Source organism: Chanos chanos, chromosome 1, assembly GCF_902362185.1.
Source record: "Chanos chanos chromosome 1, fChaCha1.1, whole genome shotgun sequence".
Taxonomy (NCBI): domain Eukaryota; kingdom Metazoa; phylum Chordata; class Actinopteri; order Gonorynchiformes; family Chanidae; genus Chanos; species Chanos chanos.
In genome coordinates, this window is record NC_044495.1 from 29,468,830 (window position 1) to 29,488,568 (window position 19,739).

General features: G+C 40.6%; 1 protein-coding gene across 1 annotated transcript; it reads left to right on the forward strand.

Annotated features, from left to right (window-relative positions):
- Positions 1 to 2,826: 2,826 nt before the first annotated feature.
- On the forward strand, positions 2,827 to 18,935 carry prickle1b (prickle homolog 1b). Its single transcript, XM_030774167.1, has 8 exons — positions 2,827 to 2,880; positions 10,815 to 11,000; positions 13,435 to 13,548; positions 14,520 to 14,657; positions 15,986 to 16,189; positions 16,332 to 16,518; positions 16,631 to 17,488; positions 17,930 to 18,935. Exons 2-8 carry the CDS (start codon positions 10,830 to 10,832, stop codon positions 18,805 to 18,807), a joined length of 2,550 nt encoding a protein of 849 aa, XP_030630027.1. The 5' UTR covers positions 2,827 to 2,880; positions 10,815 to 10,829; the 3' UTR covers positions 18,808 to 18,935.
- Positions 18,936 to 19,739: the final 804 nt, after the last annotated feature.

The window sequence follows — 19,739 nt, forward strand, 5'->3', positions numbered from 1 at the left end:
AGACAGATGACATAAATAACAGGTTGTCAAACTTAACTAAGAGTATAGATCTGAAAGGTATGTCAAGAGTCAGTTAATACGTCAGCTATTAAGACCACACGTAAGATGCTATCTCAGGTGATTGGAATGCGTTAAATGACTTAGTTCTTCCTCATGTGTTGACTCTGTAGAGAATGGACTTCAGAACGGAGGATGCACTGGTGAATATTATGCATCTGGGGACACATTCATGTCATTTGAGTTGGCACCATATTGAATGAACATCTTGTTTTCCAACAGGCAATGCCAGTAAAATCTAAACTGCAGTTTCTTGAAAGTTGGATTCTGCTCTGCAAGACCTTTTATGTATTGACTAGTGGTAGTCTGCAGTTCGAGAGAACACTTTGCCAAAGCTTTGCCCAGTCATCTCATGGCTTGTGCTGGTGATAGACTGAAGGTGGAAGCAGAGCTAAGAGGTCATGCTTTATAGATTTGACTGATGATCCAACAAACCAGCTTTTATTAAGTCTGCATGTTTTTTACACTTTAAAGTTTTGATTGGAGCGACTTCTGCTGTGTATGTCCAACATATAACATAAACAGAGACATAGATGTGTGTGTTTGTGTGTGTCTGTACATGGTCCACATCCATCATAGTTTCAGTAGGCTGCAGGATGTGGGTCCTGTGCAGGAGTTTGTGTAGAAATGTGTACCTCTTGTTGATTTAATAGCATAGGCCAGAGAGTGTACACAAAGCCATGTTTGTGCTCTACGACACTCACTCCCTAAATCACTCTGTAACCTCAAAATACATTTGGCAGACTTTCATCCCCCTCACAGACTAGGAGCAATGGGAAAGCAGACAACCTAAGTGTTGTATTCCAGTCGAACCAACACTGTCAGGGTATGTTTGATGGCTGAAGACATTGGAAGAGAGCAAATGAATTGGAATAATCTTTATGTGTTGCTTCAGTTTTCTTTGGATCAGTTGACCATCCTTGGACAATCTAGTGCTAGGGCTTGCCAGTGACACCCCAGGGTTGCAACTAAGAATGTTATGATTTAAACCTTGGTATGATGTTTGTCAGTGGTCACGAAACCATGTCTGAAAGATCAGTTTCACTTTTCTAATTTCACACTAAAGCAGAGTATGAGGCAAAATGAATCCTATTAATATGTAATTGAATCTTGGTACAGAAAGGAAAAAAAGAAAACAAAAGTATAATGTAGATCAAGATCTTGTCTGATGGACTTCTAAAAATAAATAAGGGTAAGTGTGAGTCAATTTGGCTCCATGTTAATTGCCTACAATAAACAACATGTGAGGAAGATTAAAGGTAAAGATTTATCTCTGTCAGACAGACGGCTAGTCGAACCCCAGTTATTAGACTTAAAAGGCAAGGCAGAGGTAAACATGGCCACTAGTGCAGTTGTAGAACGCCTCACAAAGTGCTCAACTAACCACAGTATGACATCAGGTAAAATGATCAGAGCACTCAAATGAGCCTTATCTCTTAATTATGACTTGATTATAACATAATCTTCTCAACATTAAGATCAGTACTGAAACTAGCAGTGATGTTTTGTCTTGAGCTGAGATGCATAGGTTGCTTGGGAAAGGGGAGAGACACCGTGACATCTGGGGTGTGTGTGTGTGTGTGTGTGTGTGTGTGTGTGTATGTGTGTGTGTTTGTGTATGTGTGTGTATACAAAACAGATTTGCTCTGGCCTCACTTAATTGCTCTCATGTGGATGCTGTCACATTGCCCAGCCAAAGAAAAGTCAGCAGTGATCTGCTGGTCAGACTAAAATACTTAATCATGAGACCTTAGCAATAGAGCTTACACTTCTCTCTCTCTCTCTCTCTCTCTCTCTCTCCATCCTCACCTCTCATCCCTCTCCAAACTGAATTATAATAAGCGCCGACCTTGTGGTGAGGGCGTGATGCTGTGTTTGAACCGGGTCCAGGACTGGGTCACACATATGTGCAGTAGTTGAGTGATTGTCCTTGTCCAGATAACTCTTGGGCCTGTGTTCTTGGGCTTCCATTCTGTAATAGTAAAGCTGTAATGGGATGAAACATATCAGAGACACTTTACCATGTATAGTCTTTAATTTCGTTACTCTCACTTTCATTTTGTTTTTCAGTTTCAAATAAAAATGGCTCTCCTCTCCTAATTACTTCACAATGCTTGCATTTGGTTTGAGTACTTTCTCTGATAACAATTTATTGCAGGTTCTTTTCTCATAGCATTCTTGTTTATCTTTGCCCCACCCACTGCAGTTTGTTACTCAGATCTTGACCAGTTCATACATGCAATCACATCAATAGTAAATTCATATGAGGAGAGAGAGATGTGGAAAAATATGCCCATAATGTTTCTGTGGTTTGCTTTTGAATTCGTGGGACTTTCCAGAGAGCAGAATCCGAACAGGAATTGTATGATGTGTTGGCATTCTCTGGTAAAGGAATTAATGTAAACTGAAGTATCATTTGTCCTCACAGTAATGAGGTTACATCTATGTTTATGCTAATGACCTCCCCGGACCAGACCGTCAACATGCTCTCTCAAAAAATTACATCAGAGCAACACTCATTATCTCAGATCATTTGGGTGTGAAATCCTTCATGCAAGGGCCTGTTTTTGTGTAACTGTGTGTGTGTGTGTGTGTGTGTGTGTGTGTGTATGTGTATGTGTGTGTGTTTGCGTGTGTGTGTGCGTGCGTGTGTGTGTGTGTGTGTGGGTGTGTGTTTGTGTGTATGCACCTTTCCCACAGCTGAGAGACCACTTGGAATCTGCCTCAGGGTCTATGACACCTGGGAGAATACAACAAAGCAGGATTTCTCAATCAGCTGGATAATATTAAGCCAAAAGTCAAAACTGCCCAATAGGAGAACAGGTAAGAGCATTCCTGTTTGACATTCCTAACGTTTGGCTTAATGTTATCCTGCAAACTGGGAAATCTTCCCGCAATATTTAGACAGGAACAAAAAGGTTACCTTTCAGTTATGTTTGTTAATCTTCAAAGGGTGTGTGCTGGGAATTTCTTTATCTTACAATCCCTCATTGACCTGGACCAAACATATTGTTTACATTTATCTCTTTCCCTCCAGCTACAGAACATTAATAACATATTTTCAGAATTTTTTCATTGATGGAATGAACAAGTAACAGTTTCAGTCACAGGTGAGATGAGGATTAGATTCATTAAAAGCCCGTCTTAAGTGTTAGTGAATTCTGACAGAGAAAAAAGAAATGAAGGAATCAAATGGCCTAATGTTTCTTATTGAGAGTAGACTATGTGGGGTTTGTCACATCAACAATGTCTCTTGAGTTTAATGTCATTATGCCATCACCGTTTTGAGGCTGTGTAATACTCTGTTATAAATCAAAACCTAAGAATCTAAAAGCATTTTGATTGGTCATCAGTTCTTGGGAGGACTGATGTCATCATTGGCTTTGTATTCATAGCTATCTGCAGGCAGTTATGGAACAGGAGAGGAGGACAGGAGAGATTAATTATTCCCCAAATAAGGGTGATGCAAGTGGTGACATGTTGAGCTGATATGTCATCAGATGTTTTCATTTTGGAGGGCTTTTTTGTATACAGCTGGTTTGCTCAATGATGCAATTACTGTTATTAATGACTGCATTGCTGGACCTTGGCTATAGAAGTCATGCAGTGTAGAACATTGATGCTATCTGTCAAAAACATGAATGTTTAATAGACCACACAAACAGGCCATGAATTTAATTAGCCAGTGACTCAAAATACACCACCAAAGCTGCATACACTCTTAACATTATTACTGCAGTTTTCTGGATATCTGTCGGATTCTTTTTTTTTAAGTGTTCCATGTTTAGCACATTATGGGAATACTCCTTTTATTTGCAGTTTGTTTGGACTTCTGTTTTTTTCCTGCAGGGATAAGTGAATTACAATTAGCAAACATCTGGGCAAGCTTCTTTCCATGGCCTAGCAGTATCCCACTGCTGGGTTTAGTGTGGTTTAACCCCAGTGGTCTGACATAACCTCAGAAGCAAACCGCCAAAGATTTTTTTTTTTTTTTAAACTCAGATTCATGCTGTTAGAAACACAGCTCATGTCAAATTGAACTTTGTCTCATCAAAGGTTTTTAACATACAGATATAAGCTTTCATTTTCTGTTTCGGAAAATTCATAAATGCCTGAGTATGAAATGTACTTGAAAGTGAGCACTTACTCTTGTCACCCCAAATTTCTATGCTCTCCCACTGATTAAATCTGATTTCACCCCTCACACAGACCATACTCACCACACTCACCAAAAAACAAATGTAAGCTGCTAACCTGTAATGCTTTTGTATGTGGACATGCATGAATGTTACATGGTAGGTCTAAAGAATATAGAAGGACAGTTATGCAGGGCTGGCAGCTGCTGAACTAATGAAAAAAAGTCCAGAACTTGGCAGGTAGCTCATTTTTCACAGAAGAGGTCAGAGCGACCTCTAAGGTCCATTAAAAGAGAATGGATCAGTTAACAATATCTAATGAAGCCTTACAGACCTCGCGACCTGGACATGGGAGTCAGTAATGAAACCATGGACTTTATGTTAACACTCAAAAGTACTCTTAGGTGGGACGCTAAGGATAAAAGACCAAACTCAACAATGTCCATAAGCCAGAGGAAGAGAAAGTCAGCACAATACCAACCTACAGAATCCTGCTTCTCAACACCTCACAGCACCTTGAGAACCAAATATTCCTAACACTAAATGCAACTGTGGTTCTAAAAAAAATACTTGTGTTCATTACAGGGATAGGGTCAGGTTTGATTTAAAATCAGAATTAAAGCCCCAGTCTGTGCAAGACTTCATCAGGTTTGCCATCTTTTGTCATGTTCATATCAACCATGTAGAAAGCTTTTCTATTGAATAAAAATAGTAATAAAATCATTTTAAATCCCTTTGTGCACTCTTAGCTGTGAAGTGGACATGTTATTTTGTGTCAAATGTTGGATGGTGAGGACTGGGCCTGACTGACATGGTTTGTAGCCCTGCTTGTGTGTGTACCATAAAGGTTGGGGTTATTCTAAGGTTAAATGGATAACAGAAGGCTGGACATGTTTGGCTGTGTTATGGCACGTAACAGTGAAGTGTTAAAGCTACCAGCTAATTTGACCCCCTTCCGCTCTCTCAAGGCTCAGAGGAGGGTGATTACAGGGGAAAGACAGAGCTTTTTATTAGGTTTTTACAACTTTCTATTGTCACTGAGGTGCCTGGATAACACCTGGTAGCATACTATTAAGCCCTGGCACACAGTTTCTTTTTTATGACCTGATATCTCACACCAAGATGGTTATTGTACTTTGTGAGGGCTCTAAGTTCTGACACAGTACTGGAGAGAAGAACGAGCCAGTCCCTTACTTCATTAACCTAACAAGGCTCTGACAGCCATGTTATCAAAGGTTAGAATTCATAGTCAGTGAATCCTCTTCCATTTGAGAATGGTCAATTTACATTCAATTCCAATTCAGCATGCTATGGTTTACAGCTTGAATTTGAATAGGATATAATGGATGTGAATTGGGGCGATGTGAATTGCATTGATGTAGAGTGGTCACTGATTGCAGCTTGAGATGACAGTCATCCTGGACTAATTTGGACTAACTTTTGGAGCTATATTTCTTAGGACATGTGAGGTTAATATTTCTATGATTTTGGTAGTGGGGCTCTGCTGGGGTGTCTCAGGTGTGATTTATTTATGGGAACTGGTGATGTAATGTATCAAGATTATGTTTCATATTTAAATAAAGCTATATCTCATTTTAAGGAAAATTTGTCAGAAGGACTGAGAAATTTCTTCTATTTGTAAACTTTTGGTCAACCTTTGACTGCTTACTTCCTGAGGTATTTACATAAAAATGTGGTAAAGTCCAGATCACAGGGCAGTAAGATCATGTAAATGGTGTGACAATGGTTTTGCATCAGGGGAACTACTCAGTGGTTTAATTGTCATGATAATTCAAATACACACAAACACAGAGACACAGACAGACAGACACACAAACAAAGACCACATAAACAGCAGTACCTGTTAGGCAACCCTGAAAGGAAATGGCCATCTGAAGTGAAGGCATTGCTAGACCGGGACACTGATCATCATGTTTTGAATATCTTCTCATTGAAACATTTTGTTCTGTTTGAGAAATGTTCTCATTAAGTATGGAATCAATTCTTTTAGAAACCACTTCATCAGTAAATGTTTACCACTTTATTTAGCCTGTTTTCATTCATGCATGAACTGTAGAATATTTGAATGGCAAAACTACAAGTGTTGGGCAGGAAGATCTGCATGCATGCTGATGTCAAAGGTTACAGAGGAAGAAAAGCCTCATTAGTTAGATAGCGCTGACATGTGAATGAAATGGAACAGCATTCGTTAAAACCCGTGTCAAGTGGTATGACAGTGAGGTGAAATATGTGTTATGGCCTATAATAGCTTTCTAAGGGAGGGTGTTGCTCTGCTTTACAATGGGAAAGCAAGGAAGTGCATCCTAGGTGTAGCTTCTTGTAGCTTCCTCTTCCCCTAGGCCCAGAAGTACCTATGGGCAGCTGCTCTCAGTGAGACTTCAGAACCCAGTACTCAGGGGGGCAGGAAGGGTGTGAGACACCCCCCCCCCCCCCCCCAGAGGAAATGTAAATCATTGTCTAAGTATCTCAGCCACTCTGGTTAGCATACCTAACTCAGTATGAATGGTTGTAAGCATTTGTGATTAAATCAGAGGAGGTGCTCTCTACCTAGAATTATGAGTTATGTAAAAATCTACGTCCTTTTAAAATGGATTCTGTCTGGTGCAGGTCCAGTAGTTTTGCATCTATTTTCCTCCCATAAGAGTGAATGCTCACTTGCACAAATGGGCACTGAAGTTTTCATAGGTTATCCCAGCGTGCATCTTTATATAGTTTCACACCAGATGTATTTGATTCAAGCAGGATATTGGTGACGGTTACCTAGCTATGCAAAAGTCTTAAAAAAGGTTTTGATCATTTATAAAGGTTTCTTTTGAAATGTTGTGCATTCTTTATGCTGAGTGAGTGAGAGACCTGTTTGCCACTTGACATTTGGACTTGTTAATTTAGGAAATGACAAATCACTCTGCACTGGTCTCCATGGTGATAAATTGGGAGGACTGGCTTTTGTGCACAACACAATGATGTGGGAGCATTTGTCATTTGGCCTGTGATGCTTCTGAAAGTCCTTTAGTGAATAAAGTTGGAAATTTAAAAAAGTTTGTCTGATCCATTAGTTTTTCAGACTAGATTTTGAACCAGATTTTTTGTGAAATGAAAATAAAGGAAAGGGGTGGTGATCTATTCTGAAATTTTAGAGCGGAGCATAAAATTCAATATTACATACAGCTTTTCAAAGTGATTGTGACAGAATAGCTCTGAGGTTCTTTTTGACGGTTCTCTATTTGCATACAGAAGCACTAACTGGAGTGAGGCTGTTTAGCATTCACACTATAGAGGTCTCCCTATTCACTCACAAGAAACAAGTCAGTTCAAGTATTTCACTGATATATAGAGAAAAAATGCGATGTAAAACATACACTTAAAAAACAAGTTTAACAGAGAAAAAAATGGACAAATCAGTCCTTTCATCAGAACAAAATTAATATATTTTAATGAAGAAAATCTATCATGGTACGGCGTGCCTTTTTGTCCTCTTGTAGGACAGATTACCAGGAATTTCAAGAGCGACAGGCAAACAATGACAGTTTATGTGGTTTGATATCCTATTACATGATACACTGGCAACGAGGTCTTCAGGTTTGGATCACAGGATTTCTGTGATGACAGATGTTTGGAAACAGAGAGGCTTATGTGGTTGGCTATCTGTGAAGGTGCGGAGTCTTTCCCTCTCTCTTTCCTCGGGATGGGGACAGCTCAAGTGGAATCATATCTGTGCGCGTGCATCTGTGTGTCCACGTAATGGGGGAGAGGCCTTTGAGTCTGAAGTGTGTGTTTGAAGTGCAGCGGGAGGGCCGGGGAAGGAGGGGCCAGGCCCAGGGATCTGACTTTGAGGGAGAGGCAGATACTCTCTTGCACATTCACAGAGTCAACTGCTTTCTCTCCACTGCATGTTATGTTTAAACCACAGTTTTAGTGGTGTAATTAGGATAGTATTTCTAGACTCAGAGGAGCAAACTTTCACCTATGGGATTAAGACTAAGATCTAATACTGCCTAAAGTACAGGACAACACATGCTCTGAGTTCCAGGCAGTGACTCTGTCACAGGGACTAAGAGCTGGAGAATCTTTCTGAGAAATACTTTATATGGAGGTAAGACCTTTCTCCTAAAGACTGAACTCTGCATCGTGCAAACAAGAGGTATGAAGACATAAGACAGGAACTGCATTCCTTGTTGGACATATCTGTTGTACATAAAAATAAACTGAGGGGTTAGTTCTGTGACTTTTTAAGCTGCTTAACTGTTCAGAACGGCAAATTTTCAGTGAGTAATTATGTGATACGTATTCGTACAGAGTGGATTATTTCATGCCAGCAATGCTCCTCGAAATTCTCTTGCAACAAAGCGACAGTTATATGATTAAGAATAAAACTTGGTTTTGTGTTTTTTAAAAATCATATTTAGGTTCCATTATCTGACTTGTCTAGTTCATGCTGTTATGCAGTATCCAGTATTATTTGAAACCAGTTGGCTTTGATTATGTGCTTAAAGATACTTGCCTGAGTGAGTGAAGAGTGTTGATAAAGGGTAAACAGCCAAGATGAATTTAGCAGTCTGCCAAGGTGTAGTTTGAAGACTTGACATCAGTGTCACTTTGACACGACATGGGTAGAGATCACCCACAGTAAGTACACTAGTAATATATATATATATATATATATATATATATATATATATATATATATATATATATATGTGGTGCATATTGAAGTCTTTCTTTTCCTCCATTTCCCACTTTAAGAAATTGATAAATGGTATATGAGTTTTTTTTCTGACAAAGCCACACATTGTGTGGCTGCTCAACACTGACAGGGTGTAATGTGAGTGTGTGTCTTGGCTGTGGAATCTACAGTGGCCGTGTCCCAGGTCTTTCAGAGAGACTACATGGGGGGGGGGGGGGGACAGGACATTCTCAGACAATAACCCTTTTCAGCACATCTGGGCTCATCAGATAAATAATGTTTGATGCAGGTACACTTCATATTATTGCGTGATGAAGAACTCAGCTTATTGATAGTGCTTCACATGGATATTTTCTCAGGCATCATTGAGCGTTTTTAATGTTATTTGCAGATATCAATACATGGAGAGTTTCTGAAACCAAATCACTGGTTAAAGTACTGTGCTCCAATATCCTTTATCTAGAATGCTTGGTAACTGAAGGACCTTTGTTATGGTCCACTGATGCTGTGCAGTATCATTATACAAGTAGAGCAGAATTGCTGAAAAACAGTGTCTTTCAACAATTTGCGAGAAATACTCAGATGCTCCTCAGATAACAATACTGGATACCAACAGTTAGCACCTATGCTAAGTTGTTTGCCCTGCCAAGGCACTATGAAGGCCATATCCTACATTTTTGGTATGCGACGAGGTAGACAATCTTTTTAACATCTGAAACCACTGAGGAAAACCCTTGTGACCCTTAGGAAGTTCACAACAAGCTTGTATTAAAGGTTGATATTTTGTTGTGCCTTTGGACTGAGAACAAATTGACAAATCTGTAGACCTCTGTGTAATAATTGAAATTCAAATTGTGGTAGTTGTCCTATTAAGAGGACAGTGCGAGGCAGTGAGGATGTTGGTGCTTTGCGGCAAAATTAGCATTTCCATTTGACTCAGGTCAAGAGAGGTCATTAGGACAACAAGCAAGTCATGGATCTGAGTATTTTTCCCAGGAAAGGTCTAAATGTTTCAAATGATGTATCTGGACTAAAGGACTTCTGTCTTTTGCTAGACAAAAAGGATGCAAAAATTGTCATAAAATATAGTGCAGGAATCTAAGTTCTCTGTTTCATTAGAGTAATGCTGGTATGAGCTATGTTCTGTGGATAATGGGTACATAGATTTGTTGTGATTCAAGGCTAATTCAGAGGGACTTGTGAAACTTCAACCTAAACAAGAGCATTCTCCAGCTATTCTGGGTCCATTTGCAAGTCAAAGGGCTTGAGCAAAACAGTAGTGCCTTTTTCAGCACCTTGCTAAGAGCTTCTCTGAAGTGCATGAATACAAGATAAGAGGAGGATTTGAGAGAAAACACAAGAACTTAATCTCTCCAGATTTATGCACTGACTCTTAACAGAAGGCATAGTCTAAGAGACTCACACATATATTGAGATTTTTATTCTGATTTGCTGGTTAATCCACAAAACCACAAAGCATAGCCACACACTAATCTGTCTGCATACATGCGGACTACAATTCCAATGCAACATCACTGTCCACAAATCAGAAACAGTTTCAGTAGCTGACAAAGTGCATGGACAATGCCTTACCTTTGAAAACTGTCTGAGATGCTTTTACTGGTTGATTTATTGAAAAATTACTTTGCAAGGGATTCTAGAGTAGTAAACAAAACAGGAATAATTGAAAATTTTTGTCAGATAATTCTTGTCAGGTAAATTTCTAAGTGTATGTGGCATTTTACCTTTGATGTCAGCACATATAACATCAGTTTGATTTTTCCCCCAAATCTCCATTTTCCAGGCATATTGGTTGATATTGAAAGACAAAATGCTACAGTGTCCTTTTTCTTAGGGGGGGGGCACAACACATTGATAATATATGATACTGACATAATTCTTACTGTGTTTTTCAGCTGCACCCTCATCTGATGAATCTAGAGAGTGCCCCAATATTCCGCTCAAGCACTCGACCACTGGACATGGAGCAGAGACGGGCCAAGCTGGGTCTGGGTTTCCAGCGGAGTTCCACTTCAGACGATGACTCAGGTTGTGCTTTGGAGGAGTATACGTGGGTGCCCCCAGGCCTCAGGGCTGAACAGGTGAGCACAATTCTGAAACCATCCACCTATTTTGCTTGGTATGTTTCCATTGCTTGATACGATAATGGTTTATTCCTTGAACTGACGTAACTGATTGATCCCAAACTTTGTAACACATTGCTGCATTGTAGATGGAACTGAGAGTGGTATGTAATTTAAGAATTGAAAACTATAGAGCTATCAGTGCTATGCATCTCAACATATTCATACAAGGTTTGGCGACTACTGTTGCTCTGGGAACCCATCCTGAGTTAATCTGTAGTTTTATGTATAATTTAAGTAGTTACAAAATCCTTAAAAAAAAAAGGCCCATGCAGTAAAGCAAGCATCTGTCGAATGAGGCCAAGGCCCGCAGCTGTGGAAGTTTCTACAGAGGGAAGATTTTTAATGGATTTGCATACCACTCTCCTTTCGAGAGGTAAAGGAATTTTAGTTACACATTTCCTGCTGTCCTAGCCATCACTGATGGCAAGCAGCTGAAAGTTACACGCTCCAAGTGACAGAATATTGATGTCTTTGAGGGCAGAGAGGGATGCTTTAGAAGGACAGGATATAATTTTTTGGGTGGAGGTCTGAGGAGAGAGGCAGTTCATGACTGGTTGTGCTATGAGTGTAAAGATTCTTGTTGATCTGGTCTGAGCTAAAGGTCTTTAGTGTGATCTTGCAAATCTGGTCAAGCAAAGAACTATACAGTGAACCTACAAAGATGCTTTCAATGGTTTTGTGTTGTTTCTCTAATGAAAGTAGTGCTGCAAACTCTCCTGTCTGAGACACTCACATTAGGAAACCAAACACACAGAACAATTAAATGATTAAACATAGACCTCAATGAGCTCTTACTAATGCTTCATGGCATTATTTAATGCAATTAAAACATAAATCTGACTCTTCTGTTCTTCTTTTTCATCCTCCATTTTATATTGGTCGTAGTCGCTCAGTGTCAGACAGTAAGAAAGGCAGGAACGAACCAAAGCCCCATTATGATGCCTGTTGTCTGGTGTGATATCCCTCTGTAACATCCTAAGCAGTGGTGCAGAAAGCCTTCATGAGCATTTGGTTCCAAAGCTCTGACACTGAGTGCAACCATCCGTGACAAATACTCAGACAAACTCCTGCCATACCCTGGCTTCAATGTCTGTCTTGTGCCTAATACTTTGGCAATGATGTAAACTCTACCATCTCTTGGTGTGTGTGATCTTTAGGAAATTTCTGTCAGAGTCATTGTTGTATCAACAGTGAAAATAACTGTTTGTCGGTTGTTTCTTCTGAGATAATAATACAGAGCTCATAGTCCTTTTCAATGATGTATTCATTTGACTCATGTGTGATGATAGTTTTGGTTGCACAGCGCAGTAAGACTAATAAACATTACTGTGGTTCAAATTATTTTCTCATGAACTCAGGAGATTTTTATTTGAGGGAGAATCAGGCTCGGACTTGCGTGGTTCAGGTGCTGCTCCTAACGACAGGACCATTAAGACTAGCTCCTTTCTTCACTGCTGAATGTAGCTTGCAAACAGACTTGGCCTGTTTCTGGAGGCTATGTGGCACTTTCCCAAAGCAGGGAGGTAGGGTGGGCCTCCCTCTTAGCCCCATCTCCCTTTAAAACATCAGCACACATGGAAGCAATGAGGGCCCAACGCCAGGGAAGGCCCAGAGTCAGAGGCCCCCTAAGCCGAACTTACCTGTTTTTCTAATGCTCCCCCTTCTCGTTTCTCAAAGTGAAGAACGTGTGTTTGGCGAGCATGATTGAAATGTTTCCCTTGATTGAATTACACACTAATTTTTGAAGAACGAGATGAACTATGTGTATGCAAAGGGGAAAGGAAACGTTAGGGACCAGGAGTGCAAATGTGTAAATATGAGTTGTTTTCAAGGTTGAATCTGAAACACAGTTTTTGAAATTAACACAAAACACAACACTCTCTCTCTTTTTACACACACACACACACACACACACACACACACACACACACAGACACACACGTACGTGCGCACGCACACACACACACACACACACACACACACACCACTCACCACATGTGCATGTACACACACACACACACACACACACACACACACACACACACACACACACACACACACACACGCTGAATATTTACAGCTGAAAGAGTCCGCAGTCTGAATTCAGTTGCATAATTCTGCCTAGGCTTCACATGGGACATTCCACAAAGCATTCATAATTTTGTTCACTGCCCAGAATGATCCCTCCAAGCCATTTTTGTCAATTTTTGCTGTTTACAAATACTATTATACTGCTCAGTGATACATCCATGGTGTTCTTGTTTGTGAGACAAGTTTTGGAAAACTATATGATAAGCGGAATATTGTAAGGGTAATAGGCTTTGGTGTCTTCTTTCAGTCTTAAGCTAACTGAAATCCTCTCTCCATTTCTTTTTTGAACTACCCTCAGGTCCAGCTCTACTTCTCTTGTCTGCCAGAGGACAAGGTGCCGTATGTCAACAGTCCAGGAGAGAAACATAGGATCCGACAGCTCTTGTATCAACTGCCACCTCAAGACAATGAGGTACGTGTCATTTCCCTAGATGGGAGTGAATGGAAGGGACTCCACTGCTGTTCTGTGATGAAGTCTTGTCGAGATATGATGCATGCAATAATACTTGAGTTTTAATCGTCTCGATCAAAATTACAATTGATATGACTTCTTGTAGTTCTTCAGCCATTTCATAAATAGACATTTACCCTATCATTCATAAAATTAACAAAATTTACAAATAGCTTATAAATGAAAAAAAAGGTTGAAAATCATACCACATCTCCCTGAGTTGTTTTATCTTTTAGTATAAAACACAGATTGAAGCAAATCAAGTGAAACTAATGGACTTGCTGTCAGGGTCTTCTGTACGGAAGTTCTGTACCTTTACTCTCAGAAAAGCTCTAAAAGAAATCAGTCTGGTAGTCCTCTGCCTTTGTATATCACAATCCAAGCCAACCTGTCTTGTCGGTCAGGCCTTGTCACCATTTTTCTTGACTGTGCTTGTGGGATAGGGGTTGGCTTCAGGAGAGAGGGTGGTGATGCTGACGTGGGTACAAGGACATAATAAATGTTTTACTCTGTGATTTTTATGGTGTTTGCTGTCAGACACAGAGCTTCACAATGTGAGAGATTCCTGGCATAACTTTGGTCTGACTTACTTACTCACTTACTGACCGACTAACTGTTCGTGACTTGAAGCTCCACTCCAAGGCTTTTTATGTGCTCTGTTCTTGCTTGCTGTTACAAGAGTGACAAACATAGCTAATTGTTGTACTGTTTCCATTTCTATCGTGTCTTTTTCATTGGTTTTTCCATGAACACATTGCTTTGCTTTTGTATATTGAGAACCGCAGTAGTAAAAGGATGAACTTGCATCAAAAAGTCTCATTTAAAGAAAGGTCATAAGGTTTAAGCGAATTTTAATGTGAAGTTGTCTCTCATCAGTTCCTGATCTAATTAGTCTAATTTGTCTTTGTCTCTCTCCTTCACTGTGTTCTCAGGTCCGGTACTGCCAGTCTCTCAGTGAGGAGGAGAAAAGAGAGCTTCATATGTTTAGCACTCAGAGAAAGAAAGAAGCATTGGGCAGAGGCACTCCAAAAGTACTCCCCAGGGCACTTCACCACACCATCTGTGAGCATGTATGTACATACAAAAATACACCTTACTCTGATCAGATGCCTCTCTGGTCAAACACAGTCAGTGGATTTGTGAGTGAGGGACCATACATAAAGGACACAAACATATTTCACAGATCTGTTTACATCGTGGTGACTTTAGGTCTATACATTTTAGTCGCTGTCCTGTGAAGGATGGTAATCACTTCTATTGCAATTCCACAGTTCTGTGCTGGCAGATGAAAATAAAGATTATAATTATATTTTTTTTGTATTTTTAATTAGAATCAACCATAGTTATTTTAAAATTTCATGTCTCAATAACATGATTCGTTGATGCTTTTCAGCCAGCTCTCCTCCAGATAGTCAGTGAACCACTGTTAAACTTACAGTGAATATGCATAGGAGTGCCTTGTTTGTGTGGTGGCTGTTTTGGACATAGTTCACATAGTCCATTTTGTTTTAATTAGTTTTCCAAGTAATTTGAGAATTTAATTAGTGATTTAATTAGGGATCGAATCCTCTTCATTGTGAGATAGAATGTGTGAACATTAGCTACTTGTGATAAACCCAAGTGTGGAAATAATTTCATGAAAAGGAATTTGCACGATTTAACGCCATTTAGGCAAACTTCCTGTTCATGCTCAGTTACTTCAAAGACTATGTGACCATTGTGTTTACCATGGATAAATGAAGCAACTTGTGTTGAAATGGAATGCACATGGCCTTCAGATTGGCGTTAAGTAAAGTCAAAACACATACCATCAACTCAAGGGGAGAGCTGTACATTCATTTCTGAAGTATTTCCTCAAAGTCTGTCAACCCTCTCCTCTTGATGGATACAAACAGTATATCCAGTCTAAGAATAGATTTTGCTCCTATTAACCATGTGGTAAATTCACTTAAACCAGCGAGAAAACCCAGAGACTAGACTACAGTCCCTAGATCCACAGATGTTGCTTGTCACCATGAGTTGCTGTGCAAGATAGGCTAGATCAGCACAGTTCTTTAGTCTCCGGTTTCCACTGCCTGAAATTTGCTGGACACTCAACACCCCTGTTTCCAAGGCCAATGGCCAGAGTGAAATAATTGCAGGCAGCTGTGAAATGTATACTGTAGCTTCAATGGTTAAAAAAAGACTCATGACTTTGTATTTGGCCATGCTCTGTTGGAGTGTTTGAAATTATTTGATCCCGGCGGATGAAGCAGTTATGTGGAATTAGATGATACAAACACTTAGACTGAAATTGTACATATTTCTCTTCGGGCATTACAGACTGGCTGCAAGCAGTCACAAATGTTTTAAAACCCCTCAAAATCCAATTTTCATGAAGTTTTGCTTTGGATTGTAGTGTAAACAGAACATCAGTGGAGGAGAGATGGCCATATTTGCTTCAAGGGCAGGGCCTGGGCCTTGCTGGCATCCAGCATGCTTCACCTGCTCAACTTGCCAAGAGCTTCTGGTGGACCTCATATACTTCTATCACGATGGCAAAATCTACTGTGGAAGACACCACGCAGAGCTTCTGAAGCCACGCTGCTCAGCTTGTGATGAGGTAAGTTCAGATTTTTCAGACAAATCATTTTTTTTAGATCAGAAGCCAAAACGTGAACCCCTACATAATCATAATAAAAAGACGTAAATGATCAGTGAGTAGTTGACAAATTATATGTCCTCATTTGTGGGTATTTCCACAGATCATTTTTGATGATGAATGCACAGAGGCTGAGGGTCGTCACTGGCATATGAAGCACTTCTCTTGCTTTGAGTGCGAGACAGTGTTAGGTGGACAGAGATACATCATGAAAGATGGTCATCCATTCTGCTGTTGCTGCTTTGAGTCTCTTTATGCTGAATACTGTGAAGCATGTGGCGAGAACATTGGTAGGTAATTGCATGATCACCTATGCATGATTATTTTTTCATCACACCAATGGGATGCACAGCAAGTTCCTTATTTCTGACCCTCCTCACTTTGCTCCTTTCTCTCACGTAGGAGTCGATCATGCCCAGATGACATATGAAGGGGTGCACTGGCACGCAACTGACAAATGTTTCTGTTGTGCCCAGTGCAAGATCTCTTTGCTGGGCTGCCCGTTCTTGCCAAAAGATGGTCAGATATACTGTTCTAAGTCCTGCAGCCTCGGTGAAGACACCCACGCATCAGACTCATCTGATTCAGCTTTTCAGTCTGCGAGGTCACGGGAGTCACGTCGCAGTGTTAGGGTGGGCAAGAGTAGCCGGTCAGCAGAGCAATGCAAGGAGACCCAACTCTATTCTGCAGCAGGTGACTATGGAACCCCAAGCTTTTGTGGAGGTGGCACAGACACCATGTGCCACCAGTTACAGAGCCTCAGCTTTGCAGCGGACAGCTTCTGGAGGGACCGTGAGGAGCAGGAAGTCCCAGATGACCATGAGGAGTGGGCAGACCATGACGACTACATGACCCAGTTACTTCTGAAGTTTGGTAATCATGGAGCACTCCAGCAAGAAACAGACACAAGTTCAGTGGAACCATGGGCACTGTCAGACTCAAAGGCCAGGATGAAGCCGGAGCTGAAGACCAGCGGCCACAACCAAACCTTTGATCTAGTGGGCAAGAAGCACCAGGCAGACATGTACTGGAGCCAGTCTCAGGATGGGCTTGGAGACTCAGCATATGGCAGTCATCCAGGCCCAGCGAGTGCTCGGAAGATCCAGGAGCTGGACCTGGACCAAGGAGGCACAACGGGGTTCTGGTCTGAGCGAAGAGAGTGGTATGATGACTCCCTGGAATGCATTACAGATGAGCTGAGGAAAGCAGAGCAGAGTGTGGGTAATTCCATGGACTCACTAGCCCTCTCCAATATCACTGGTAAGAAAATATTTTCTGAACTTCTCGAAGCTTCAGTTTCCCAATCAAAAAACACTCAGTGTACTTGGTGATAAGCAACTCCCCTGCTGTAGAGGCTCACTATGTAGAACTTCTGTGCTTAACTCCTCAGAAACACCTTACACAGAAAACTGAATCCCAACTGAGATCCTTAAAATAGAATTTGTGTGGAAAAGGCCAGAGGCACTTCTAGTCCAATCTTCAAGAGGACTACCAGCTTCTGACACAATTTAATGTGAAGCCTAAAGATTATCAGAGGATCATAATTCATGATTCCTAACAGAAAACTGTTAAGCTCAAAACAAACACTTAATAAGGTGATTTAATCCTCAGTAATAGCTTAGGGTTAAATGTCATCAAGCATATCTGGCCTTTATTTTTTAAATTAATTTTAAGATATGCTTTCTTTTCTTCTCTCTTAAGGAGCCTCAGTGGATGAAGACAACAAGGAGAGGCAGATTACTTATTCCACCAAGGAGAGGGAGGCAGAAGATTGTGATAAATTGAGCAACATGGGCACCTTGAACTCCTCCATGCTCCACAGGAGTGCCAACTCCCTCAGGAGCCTGAACTCTGAGCTGGACAATGAGGAGGTTCTAGGGGAAGAAGAGGAAGAGGAGGAGGTTGTTCCAGTGGCTTTACTAGAGGAGCCTCCCTCTTCTCTACATTTACCAGTGCTGAGGAGGACAAAGTCTCAGTCACGTCCGCAACAGGTGAAGTTCTCAGATGATGTTGTGGACAACGGGACCTATGGAGGTTTACAGCAGCCACCAATGAGTGAGAGGACTCGTCGACGGACCTGTCATCTAGAAGAACCACCAAGACGTTTCAGTCATCACCGGCATCACCATCACAAGAGCAGACGGGGCCGAAAATCCCGATCAGAAAATGCCCTTCACCTGCCACCAATAGAGAGAGCTCATGTGCACTACGAGGCTCAAGCCACAAACACAGGTCTTATGGATTCCAAGGCAATCTTCCAGAATCAACCAGAACAAAGGCAGCACCGGTACCATCAGACCTCATCAGACTATGCCCTGAGGAATTTAGTCTGGGTAGACCGTTACCAGGACATGTATGATGACGATGACTGGTGCTCAACATGCTCCTCCTCATCCTCAGAGTCAGAAGAAGAGGGCTACTTCCTGGGTCAACCCATCCCCAAGCCCAGGTCACAAAGCTTTCATTACTGTACTGATGACTATCCAACCCGTGTGACTGCGTTATCATCCCCACTCTATGGCTCGCAGACCAAAGCAAAAAAACGGGGTCACAAAGGGAAGAACTGCATCATTTCCTAGACTGGGCATACTCAGCATGACTTTTATCCTCTTATTCAAATGGAACACAGCAGTGCCTGATGAAAAAACAGGTCTAAACCTGTAGACTGTGAGATGCACATTGGACATGTTGTTGAGATGACACAACAAGCAGAGGCAGTTTTTTTTTCCAGACACTTTGCCAATAAACCATTTAGAGTTAAACTACATTGTATGAACCATTCAAAGTATTCTGCAATACTCTATTGTGCATAGTAGCTTGAGCATTACTATTTCCAGTAAGGATAAAGTAGATATACAACATATAGTGACTAACTAAATAATTATTTAATAGAGCAAACATTAATGTATATTTGTTAAATTAAGATTGGAATTTTGATATTTTTTATATCCTGATTTGTCAAATGATGACTTAATACATCTGAGGTGTACAGCTGAAGTTATAAACAAATATATAAGTCCTTGCAATTTATGTTGTTCAGGGTTAGGAATTCTGTACTATACATGCTTTACATGTGCACCATGTACTATACATGCTGATGTTATCCTGATCACTATCAGTGTGCTGGAAAAATATCAGTATCTGGGTAGTCCCTAAAGCTAATGCTTTGCTCTGTCAGCAAAATGCTTATTCCCTCTTAATTAGTTAACCACAGGGAAAAGCACTTATTTCACAGGTTCCCCACTATAATACATGTTATTCCAGGTAACTTTTTCACCCTTATTGATTGCAGTATGTCCAAAACACGATGTAAGAGAGCTTTAATAAAAATTCTCAAACTTTCTTGTAATATCTGACAATTTCTGACTGATGTATATTCAGTATAAATACATAATTAAATTATAATACAACAAAGGTTATTTTAAAACAAAACAAAGCTGTACAGGGGTTGGACAAAATAATGGAAACACCTTGTTAAATAACAGTTTATTATTTAATATCAAGTTGGTCC

Bases quoted from the DNA above. Each gene is read 5' to 3' on its own strand.
- prickle1b (XM_030774167.1), top strand. From the start codon at position 10,830: ATGAATCTAGAGAGTGCCCCAATATTCCGCTCAAGCACTCGACCACTG. The intron at 11,001-13,434 runs GTGAGCACAATT...AACTACCCTCAG, and splicing joins CAGGCCTCAGGGCTGAACAG to GTCCAGCTCTACTTCTCTTG. The intron at 17,489-17,929 runs GTAAGAAAATAT...TTCTCTCTTAAG, and splicing joins AGCCCTCTCCAATATCACTG to GAGCCTCAGTGGATGAAGAC.